Below are 11,557 nucleotides of genomic sequence, written 5' to 3'. Positions count from 1 at the left end.
GTTCCATGTGGCGGACGACAGGCGGCGTGCACCCGGCGAGGCTTGGCTGGCGGGACCGACGCCAGTGACACCTGGCCCCAGCCCACGCATCCGGACTGGGCGGCCGGCCTGCCGGTGTAAGTCGCATCAGAAGTACGGAGTCGGACACGTGCGCCGCGGGGGTCGCTGAGGGCTTTCAGCTGGACTCGCCGCGGTGCTGCCATTCGGGTGTGATGGGGAAATACGCGGCGGAATCGACGACGTTTGATGGGAAGTTGTTCAGAAGACGTCGCGAGCAGGTCGTGACGGTTCCCACCGCCCATCTGGTCGTGCTGCGGTGCAACCACCGCTCGAACCCAGCGGAGGAATGATGTCGGGAACTGAAGCGATGCTCACGCGTCTGCCAGTTTTATTAGAGAAACAGTGCGCTGGCACCTCGCCACTTATTGACCACAGCGCCACGACACGAGCCGAGGGTTAAAGAATGACATCGTATTACAGCGGACGAATCGAATGGTACGCTACGAAACGGGTGCAGTGGGGAGCCTCAATGGCTAGGACCCACAACGCGGCAAAACAACCCGCAGCTTTAACCCACAACGCCGGGGCTACATCTGTTGGTCCACAACGTACAGAGACATGAGGGCTTGTGGCGAGAAAGCCGAGCCGCCATTTCCCGAGTGGCGTGACACTGCAGGCGGGGCTGAAAGAAATGAGCGTACATCGGCATGGTTCACCACGATGCCCTGGTATCAGAAACGTAAAGCACATATTTCGTGGCAGTTCGTGCGGTGAGGGCGATGTTTCGACATCGAGGACCTCGGCCACTGGGTTGTCCAGTCGCCGCCACAGCAATGCTGACGGACGGTTTCCCCTGCTTTGGGTCAGTCAAAGCTAGGAATCTTCCCATAAGGTTTTAACGCATGGTGAAGGCACCAATAGAGAGCTAGAGAGGCACCTTCAGCGTCATGACCAAGGACGTTCTGCTTAACATAGGCCGCGTTGTCGAGAGTTGAAAAAATCGATATAGATTCACGATCACCTCTTGCTCGTTGCAAAGAATACTGTACGCTCCAACAGACGCAAGAACCAGACCCGCTCAGACCCCAGACATTAATACTGCATGCACGCTTTCCAAGGTCTTGGAGCACGTTCCTCTCGCCGACCGGCCCCGAATTCCGAGACCTTGGAAGCACGCTCTCTCGCTGACCGGCCCCGCGTTCCGAGGCCCTGGAGCACGCTCTCTCGCCGACCGGCCCCGATTTCCGAGGCACTGGAGCACGCTCTCTCGTCGGCCGGCCCCGACTTCCCAGGCCCTGGAGCACGCTTTCTCGCCAGCCGGCCCATTCCATGACGCAGTGACACGCGTGGCAGTGTAACGTGTGTTCGGACCACGCGCCTGCCTCTGGAACATCCTGGGATTAAAACTGCCAAACAATTTCGCCCAGTGGACGGTGCGAAACGTTGAAGACGGCGCTGACACAAGCCTGGACACTCTGTCGCGTCAGTTACGTGGTCGACAGCGATGACGATGGCGATGACGATGACCTCGTTACTAGGTCATGAAGAGTAGTTGGCAGACGCCAAGACCTCTTTACAAGGTCAACGACACAGAGACATGACACAAGGGTATGCCGCCATCATCTGACGGACGGAGAGCCTCCAGGTGCTGAGACTCTGCTGTCAGGTGCAGCCAGATCGAGGGCGCCGAGATTTCGTGCCCGGGTCGCGGGCGCCCAGCCGCTAAGTGCGTCAGCAGGACACTGGCAGTGAGGTCTACAGCTGGCCGCTCGCACTTCCGTCTCCGTGTACGTCTGGGCCAGGTCGCAGACCACAGCGGACCAGAAGCCGCCGCTCCACTTCCCGTCTTCAGTGGGGCAAGGTCTCGACGGTCGTCTCGCCGTGAGTGGGCGAGGCCCCGTGACCTCGACCGTCCCGTCAGGTGCGGCACCCGTGCGGCGGCCCGCTCATGTGCGGCAGGTCCCACCCACACTCTCCAAGGTCAGTGGCGCACCGGGAACAGCAGATCCAACGCGTGCCGTCTTCGGCGTGTGCCAGGGGCGCACTCAGGCACGCAGGCAAGGCAGGCTGGACGGCGATGCACTCAACTGCAAGGTCACGCTGGTGGACGCCTGCGGCATGCCACGCGGCGTGACGCTTCCAGAGGCCACCACTGAGATATTCCCGGTGAGCACGCGTCACCCCATACCGTTGTCCTGGACGCGCCTGCGCGCCGCGAGGCGTTACACGGGCCGGGTGGCTCGCCGGGAGAGGAACTGTACGGCCTTCTGACCCCAGCGCGTCCGCGGCCCCGGCTTCGGCCGGCCGCTGCGCTTCAAGCCCAGGTACCAGCCCCAGTGGGCGTTCTTCTTGCTGAGGTAGGTCAGGTAGCCGCCATCCAGCTGCTCGACGAAGATGCAGCCAATCTGGTCGGCGTCACGCTGCAAAAGTGAGGAGACCGACTTAGGCAGCCGGCTGATAGCCAACCGGGCTAGCCGGCAGAGCTGCCGGCAGACAGAGCATACTAACAGCTCAGCTTTCGTGCTCTGTCAGGTGCGACAACATGGAAGAGGCACGGCACACCGCCATTCACGGCACGCCGCCATAACGGCTCTATCCCGTGGTTTGCCCGATTTAGCACTTTGGTGATTTGAGTGGTCGCTTTTCGCATTCGATATCGATATCGCGTTGATATCGATATCGATATGATATCGATATCGCGATATCGATATGATATCGCCATCACTCGACTCAGTGTGATCCATCGCCATCCCTCGCGATTTCGGCGAGTGGCATTGCACCAATCTCTGCAGGAATGCGTGGTGAGAATGTGCGGCCGCGGAGCAGTACTTACCTCTCCGTAGAGGCGCCCTCTGCCGTCCATGGCCACGTAAAGTCCGGTCTCCACAGCCCGCATTCGCACCTCTTGCAAATCGACGGCAGTCACCTCCAGCACGGCTGATCGCAGACGCACGCCATCAGCGGGAGGGTATAGCAGTGGCAACACGCCGCGAGACACAGGATAGTCAGTCTTGAGAGACACAGGATGCCTTGGGACGTGTGTCGACCTTGGCCTCTGAGCCCAAAGTCTCCTGGATTTATATAAGGAGGCTAGACTGAGTCATACCATCGCGTGCTTTCTTCTCCCCTTTGTTCAGATTCATTACATTGCACCACTGCAGTGCAAACTGCAATGCACATATATTTAGGGCGGTCAGGCGATGGGCAGCGCATGTAGCTGTGATTAACTGAAAGTATTTTTGATCATATTTCTGATCACATACGTGATGCATCCGCATACGAAGCTACCAAGCGTTTGCGACATGGGTGGAAGTTTGCATCTCTAAGGAGTGGTCTTCACCCGTCCTCTCTCATGAACTGCCTGGCCACCCTTATAGTCCAAAATCACACAAAATTAGCTGCAAACGCAAGCAACAAGAAAGATGTACGCTGCGGGGGAATCTCTTCATGGACTCTGAAGCGAGACCTCTGCATGAGGTCTCGCTTTCAGTATGGCAGCACTACACGGTCCGTGGCTTGACTGCACCAGCTTCGCCACGCAATCAGCCGAGCATTGCCTTCGCGAGGCGGGGCCAGTGCAGACATCTCAAATATCCGTCCCAACGCCCGATACGAACGCCGAACATCTCCCACCAGGCGACAAGACACCGAGCGAAACGAAGCGTGAAGAGGTCCAGCCGCCGGTGGCGCAGCCACTCGGCGTCCCCACGTACCGTACTTGTTGAACGGCTCCTGCGTGCCGGCCACCTGGCCGCCGGGCAGGACGGCCAGGTTCACGCCGTGCCGGCAGTACAGCTGCTTCCGCTTGCCGACGTAGGTGTGCTCGCCGCCGTGCTCCTCGTTGGGGATGACGAACGGAGGCACGGGGAACGGCGGCACGCCCGGAACGCCACCGCCTCCGCTGCCGGAACGGAACGGAACGGAGCGCGCCGCTCAGTACGGGACACGTTAGGGGTCGTGTGATGCTGACAAGTTGGTCCAGGTCGGGGCAACGCTCCGAAAAATACGCTACACGTTTGTGTTCAATGACAGCATTTAACGACATCCTCGTGCGGCGGATTGCGTTCTATTTATCTATTTTTGTGTAGGTGAATTGATCCGCTTAGAGTCTCGGAATCTGCCGAAATAGTCTTGTCGTTCTAATGGTCGGCTCTTCTTGCCGGGGCGTGAAATCTATGTCACATATAGTGTTTAAGACACTTTTGCCAACAGCTCACTCGAAAGGAAAATGGGTAAAACCACGGTCTGCATCGTCCAAGGCGTAGAAGACCTACGAGACACACTGGATAAACAATGGATGTAAGCCCAACTTTAAGTATTATACACACAGGCACGCGGGCCTTGTTGGGAGTGGGTGCAATAAAATGCGGATACGAACTGAACTTCAGCTCTGACAGGTTTCTCAACTTGTGCTTTGTTGCTATGGAATGGTTGGTGATAATAAACGCAACGCGTTAAGAGATGAAGTTTTTCCTTATAAACATACGGTGTGGGACGACCGCGGGCGAAAGCACACCATCACAGCAAAGATACAATTTGTTATGTCTTTTAGTTCATTCCTTGCCGTAGAAATGCAGTTTGTAACAGTTTATGTGCCCGTAACAGTTTTAACCCCCCCCCCCCCCCCGGGTGGCCGGTTGAATATCATTCATTCGCTTGGGGGCAATTTGAATCCCCTCTGAGATCTCAGGAACTAAAAAACCTGGAGACAAATGGTGTGTTGGTATGCTTGCGAACTCACTTGTGTCAAAATGTGACGTCATTAGGTATACGTGTATAGGTATTGTGGTATATAGGTATATGCGACGTATATAGGTATTAGGTTATTAGTATATTCCTAAAACGAAATGTAACCGTGTCATTTTAGGTCAGTGTCTATTCTGACATTAAAGAAATCGATGAAAGACGTGTGATGTGGTTGCTGCTATCGTTCATTCAAGATAAGCACCAGAAAACCACCGCATGCAGCAACCTCTAGACTTATAAAGTATATCGGTTTTACCCTCGGCCTGACATTCATACCTTACCCTAGGCCAATCGAATTTGTTCATTCAATTGTTGTGTTGCCTAAGAAACTAAGAGATTTATGATTTCCTCTAACACTCCGTTGTTACATCAGATTGAACGAACGAACGACTGAACGAAAGAACGATTGAACGAACAAACGATCCCCTAGAAATTGTCCGCTGAATCCGTGGTCTGACTTTGACTTGCCGTAGGTCAACAATCTCACACGATAAACCTAAATTGTTGATATCAAGCGATCCGATTTTCAACTGCCTACAGCTATGCAAAATTTGGCGCGGCGTAGCCGCGCCGTTTGGAAACCATTTCGGAAAATCCTTCCGGGTTTCAAACTGACCTCCACCTGCGGACGTGTCGAGAGTGCATGCCTGTGTCAGTACCAAAGGCAGGAATCCCACATGAAACACTCGATTTTGTTATCATTCATTGTAAAGGCAGCCTGTAGCACTTAACCTAACGCATATATCGAAGAAGACTGCATCCCCTTTTACTGATCTCTCTGACTCCTCTGTTGTACTTTGATAGATGCGTGTTGTAAAACTGCAAAATTATGGGCAAATCATCACAGCACAAACACCAGAATATCCGTGAGATTGTGACTTTCAATATTTTTCCCTAACCTATATCGCCTGATTACCCGCTGGCACGCGTATATCCGCGCATGCGCATGCTGAGGTAGACACAGTGTCGATTGCGCTCAACAGTCAGCAAGAATCACGGCATTGATAGACGACTGAAACCGAAATAGGTCCCTTGCACATGCCCCAACTTTGCTCGCTTTGTACCACAATGCAGTTTGTTGACATGTTTACAAGATGTATTATTTGTTTCACTGTGTCACTATGCGTATCTAGCAACCTGTAATACTAAGATAATAATATTTATGCATCATTCAGCTTGCATATGTGAAAAGGCGTTCCAACTTCGCCTCGCTCCTGGATCCCCCCGGCGGTTGACGTGCGCTACACATCACCCAGATAAGGTATGCGCCTTGATCCCAGGCGTAGATCCCGTGATGGGACCCATAAGTCCTGAAGCACAAACCGCTTGTGCTCCAGGGTCCATTTTAAAGGGTTCCTGGACGCCGTTCTTTGATTTCATATTGCTGCTATCAACTTTGCCGAAGTATGTTTGGGGATTTGGGATTTTAGAAGCCTTATCGCAAGATTCCATGTAATCCAGCATTCATGTGACGACTTGGCTCAACTTTGGCAAGTTTATATGAAAATTATTCTTAGAAGTAATCAGTTTTCAGAATGATGTCCCTGCAGTTCGCAACACAGCAACATAAAGGCTTGCCAGGCGTGTCAGGTTGCCCCTGCATGGAAATATGGTCCATATTTTCGGTCAGTGCGGCCCATCTCCACGGTACCGACACGCCTCACGCATGTGATGTGACACTACGGCAGTGAGTGAGTGAGTGACACTACGACAGTGAGTGATGTGACACTACGACATTGCCCGTCCCGGGTGGTTCGCTTTCACCGCGCAGCCTGCGCGTGTGTGCCGCACGCGTCGGCACGCTTCTAAAGACCGTCTAGGAAGGATATGCCTCGAGGGATCTAATATGCAGAAATTAGGTTAGGTGCACAAGTGCTCCAAAGTTGAGAGAGCTTGCGAATTAAAGACGTGTTCCTGTACGACATGTGTTTGACGGACGTGACTTTGATCCCCATCATTTGAGGTCCCCGCGCGGCTCGCGACCCCCGCCCTCCAACGCGCCCGCAATACTGGGCTTACGCCCGCAATACAGGTCTTAGGCGCTCGCTCCATCTAGGCATCGAGGCTCGATCGAGGCATCGACGCTCGATCGATGCATCGAGGCCCGATCTAGGCATCGAGACTCGATCGCGGCATCGAAGCTCGATCGAGGCATCGACGCTCGATCGAGGCATTGAGGCCCGCTCTAGGCATTGAGGCTCGATCGAGACATGGCTCCACCCCACGCCCAGCAAACTTAACTTCGAATTATTTCATTTACAACATACCAGTCAGAATGAGGTGCAAGAGAACATGCAACATTTAGTTGGGATTATGCAGGCGTGTAGTCATACTCCAAGTGTTGCACTTATGTTCATGGCAATCATCAAATTAAAGCAGACAAATGTGCCCAACTGCATGCGACACAGGACGTATACAACGGTAACGGCATCTGCATCTGAGCCTGTACTGATCATAACCCCACGAGTGCATCCTCTACAGGACATTACAATCGGTAATAGTATTCACGGCCAGCCCAGACTGTGCGGAATCGCATGCTACATTTCTTGAGCATCAGTTACACGAATAAAGACAGTTTTACAGCCAGGTCAGAGCCCGTATCACTGCTACTTATTAGAGGGACTAGTCGACAGTCATGTACTGTCCGCATTCAGGCTTCGACTTGTTTGAGGGACTGTGCCCACAGACCACGCCGGCCGGCATGGTTATAAACGTCCAAGATGGGCTCCTGTCGACCAGTTGGAAATTGGTGCTGCCTGTACTGGTGATAACATCACGAGTACATCCTCTACAGAGCATCACAATTGGTAAGCATCCTTGACCACCCTTTCGTCCCCAATTCACACATATATGCTCAAATGGCAACGCCTTGCGAATATTTCCAACAAGTCATAGCTTTTACAACTTACGCATAGCACTAAAACAAGCACCCATACTCAGCCTTTGCGTGATGAGGAAATACACTAAATGCCGCTCGAAGTCTCTTGAAACAGTCATCTACCGTCCATCCCCGACTGCCTCCCAGCTCCGGCGACCGCCCACCCCCGACTGCCTCCCAGCTCCGTCACCGCTCACTCCCGGCTGTCTCCCAGCTCCAGCTCCGTCTTGCCCGGCTGTCTCCCAACTCCGCCCCGCACACTCCCGGCTGTCTCCCAACTCCGTCGCCGCACACTCCCGGCTCTCTCTCAACTCCGTCCTCGCACACTCCCGGCTGTCTCCCAGCTCCGTCTCCGTCTTCCTCCGGCTGTCTCCCAACCCCGTCCTCGCACACTCCCGGCTGTCTCCCAGCTCCGTCTCCGTCTTGCCCCGGCTGTCTCCCAACTCCGTCCTCGCACACTCCCGGCTGTCTCCCAGCTCCAGCTCCGTCTTCCTTCGGCTGTCTCCCAGCCCCGTCCTCGCACACTCCCGGCTGTCTCCCAGCTCCGTCTCCATCTTGCCCCGGCTGTCTCCCAACTCCTTCTCCGTCTTGCCCCGGCTGTCTCCTAACTCCGTCCTCGCACACTCCCGGCTGTCTCCCAGCTCCATCTCCGTCTTCCCCCGGCTGTCTCCCAGCTCCGTCTCCATCTTGCCCCGGCTGTCTCCCAGCTCCGTCCTCGCACACTCCCGGCTGTCTCCCAGCTCCATCTTCGTCTTCCCCCAGCTGTCTCCTCGTTCCGTCCTCGCACACTCCCGGCTGTCTCCCAACTCCGTCCTTGCGCAGTCCTGGATGCCTCCCAGCTCCGTCTCCGCCTTGCCCTGGCTGTTTCCCAACTCCTCCCTCGCACACTCCCGGCTGTCTCCCAGCTCCGTCACCGCCCACCCCCGGCTGTCTCCCGACCCCGCCCCCACACACTCCCGGCTGTCTCCCAGCTCCATCTCCGTCTTCCCCCGGCTGTCTCCCAACTCCGTCCTCGCACACTCCCGGCTGTCTCCCAGCTCCAGCTCCGTCTTCCTCCGGCTGTCTCCCAGCTCCGTCCTCGCACACTCCCGGCTGTCTCCCAGCTCCATCTCCGTCTTCCCCCAGCTGTCTCCCAGCTCCGTCCTCGCACACCCCGGCTGTCTCCAGCTCCGTCTCCGTCTTGCCCCGGCTGTCTCCCAACTCCGTCCTCGCACACTCCCGGCCGTCTCCCAGCTCAGTCCCGGCCCACCCCCATCTGACTGTCATCTCCACCCGCCGCGGCGGCTCACCTGTCGGGCCGCACCGGCCGACCGGGTCGGCCCGGCGGCCACGGTTCCGGCTCGGCCGGCACCACGTCCAGCGGCGTGTCGGGCGCCCCTGACGGCCGCCGGCTCCGCGGGCACAGGTTGCCCATGGCGGCTGGCGCGGCGTCACGGCGCGGTCACCATACGCCGGCCGCCCCGCCGCCCGTCGGCCCACTGCGGCCCGCGTCGGGCCCGCACCGGGCTGACGACGGCAGCGGCTGATGTTGGGCGCGCGCCAGCGGGGCGCGGCGCGGCCGTCCAAACAGCGCGCAACACGCCGCCGCTAGAGCCGCTCGAGTTTCGGCGTCGCGCCGCTGGAGGAGGCCATTCATTCGCGGCCGGCGCCGGCGACGAGGCCACTTCCGGACGCTGTTTTCCAGGCGACGGCGGGCAGATGTGCGTGTGGGCCGAAGCGCTATTTTGGGAGGTGTCTCCCGCCCTCCCCACGGCTGCCAGCCCCGGCCGCGGGCCACCCACCCACGCTCCCGGCCAACTCGAGCGTTCGTCCCCGGAGAGCGCGCGGTGATCGGCGGCGATGGAGGCTGTCCTCGGCCTCACTGACCTTTCAAGTATGCCACTGATGTCCTGTCTCCTTTGCTTTACAAACCTGCCTATCAGTTTCCTCTTGGCTTCCTTCTCCTTCTTGCATCAAAGCGCACTTGCCTGCTCTCTTCAACGTCTGTGTTCCTCCACTTTGGCCTTCCTTCCACGCATCGTGGCACCCGAAAATGTCACCCCTGGTTTTCGCGGGCGTAACATAGTCCTGCACGCCCACAGACATTCATCTCCAAAAAGTTTTGTATATTGCGCTGTCATAATAAGCCTAAACACCTCCTAACAGCGGCCGCCGTCACTATCTGATGAGTCCCTGTGTTGATGGCACGGGCACACTGCTGGCCGACCTGGGCGAGCGTGCCGCCGCCGGCACCGCCCCGCCCGATGAAAGGTAAACAAACATGGCAGGCGGCTGCTGACTCCCGCTGACGGCGGGCGCCGGCGCGCGCAACCACATGTGGCATTAACCTGCCGTCCTGCCGTCCCACTTCCCGCCGTATTGATGCACGCGATATAACTGATGGCTCTGCCGAGATTCCGCGCCGCGCTGCCGTGCCAAGCGTGAGGCGGCGCCGTCTAAAAATGTCGGCCAGAGCGGCCCGCCGCGCTGGGACGGCTGGCCTGACCAGGTCAGACGTCAGGAGGGATCAGCCGCTGACGTTATCACCTGCTGACGGAATCACCCTCTGACGGGCTCGCCCGCCGACGGGGTCACCCACCAGCGGGATCACCCGCCGACGGGATCATCTGCTGAGATGGGATCACCTACTGGTGGAATCACCTGCTGACGGGATCACCTGCTGACGGGATCACCTGCTGACGGGATCACCTGCTGACGGGATCACCCGCTGATGGGATCGCCTGCTGATGGAATCATTTGCTGATGGAATCATCCGCTGTTGGAATCACCTCCTGATGGGGCCACTTGCTGATGGGATCACATGCTGGTGGGACCATTTACTGGTGGGATCACAAAACACCACGACCGCCGGCCGCCCGCAAGCCGTTGACTGCACATTTGTGCACGCGCAGGTACTGGCAATGACACACACATCCAGTGCAAGGGCAGGTAAAGGCACGTCCGAAGTTCGATCCGTGCCCGAAGTATGAACAGGGTATGTCTGAGGCGGGGGGGGGAGGGCAGATGCAACAGACGGTACAGGGGCAGGGATTGCAGTGCCGCGAACTGCGACATGAGCAGTCGGCTGGCCAGCGCTGACCACAGCCGCGGGGCGACGTTAATCTGGAGCCAAACAGTGCTGACCCCGTGTTCGGACAGCGGCCTCAGGACTGTCAGTCAGCCTCCTGGTCTGACCCCAGGGCCCAGGTAGGACCCTGGATCCGTGGCGAGAAGGTTGCCACTGGAGCTGAACCCAGAACGGTCAGCGAGGCCCCAGAGCTGAGCCCAGAGCCGATGCGAGGCTCGGCCACCGACCAGCCCCGCCGCGCTCACCTGACTGGACGCTCCGCCATGAACTGCGACACTGCCGACATTCGCTGCGACGGTCAGCCGACGCGACGGTCAGCCGACGTCGGGAGTCAGCCTCGCGCGCCGGGCGGCGGCGGACGGAGGCCGCCCCACCCGCCTGCCGACACCGCCGGCGCCCGGCGAAAAACCTTGCCGTCTTATCAGCCCCGCGGCCGGGCACAATCTAGCGCTGTGCGAGCGGTGAGTGGACATAGCTGACGGCCGGCGGACGGCATGCGCAGGCTGTTGTCGGGCACGGCTTGTCCGAGCTTCGGGACTCGCTGGCGCCGGGGCGGGCCGCGCTACTGACGGCCGTGTGCCGCGCCCGTCAGCAGGCGCCGATGACGGTCGGACGTGACCGGTGCGGGTCGGGAGTACGGCCTCTCTCTCGTGCGTGCATCTCCGGACCTCTCGCCGTCGCTCGCGCCTGGAGGATCGGCAGGCGGGGCGGACTGAGTCGCGCGAGCTCACGCGCCAGCTCACGGTGGCGGCGTCCGGCTCCGGAGGTTGTGTTTATACCTACGAAGGTTAACCCAAATCCCGTGGGAATCAGATCTGGAGGCAAAATATCCAAAAGCGAGACTCAGATCAAATTCACCGACTCGT

At 57.9% G+C, this 11,557-nt stretch overlaps 1 protein-coding gene across 2 annotated transcripts in view; it reads right to left on the bottom strand.

The window, feature by feature from the left end:
- bnl (fibroblast growth factor branchless) overlaps positions 1-11,032 on the bottom strand; it is a 22,765-nt gene extending 11,733 nt beyond the window's left edge. Inside the window, exons 1-4 of one of the 2 annotated variants that reach the window (XM_037214018.1) lie at positions 10,937-11,032; positions 3,714-3,901; positions 2,834-2,937; positions 1,173-2,420 (exon numbers count right to left, since the gene is read on the bottom strand). In XM_037214018.1, the coding sequence (XP_037069913.1) occupies positions 2,223-2,420; positions 2,834-2,937; positions 3,714-3,901; positions 10,937-10,977 (531 nt within the window). In that variant the 5' untranslated portion in view covers positions 10,978-11,032 and the 3' untranslated portion in view covers positions 1,173-2,222. Of the gene's footprint in view, positions 1-1,172; positions 2,421-2,833; positions 2,938-3,713; positions 3,902-10,936 lie in introns of those variants that run through there. The other variant, XM_037214019.1, reaches the window with a different exon arrangement.
- Between the last annotated feature and the right edge of the window lie 525 nt (positions 11,033-11,557).

The sequence above is a fragment of the Pollicipes pollicipes genome, unplaced genomic scaffold (assembly GCF_011947565.3).
Source record: "Pollicipes pollicipes isolate AB1234 unplaced genomic scaffold, Ppol_2.1 Scaffold_3447;HRSCAF=4054_pilon_pilon_pilon, whole genome shotgun sequence".
In the NCBI taxonomy this organism is placed as follows: Eukaryota; Metazoa; Arthropoda; class Thecostraca; order Pollicipedomorpha; family Pollicipedidae; genus Pollicipes; species Pollicipes pollicipes.
Note: the sequence above shows the minus strand (reverse complement) of the source record. Positions and strands in the feature narration are given on the sequence as shown.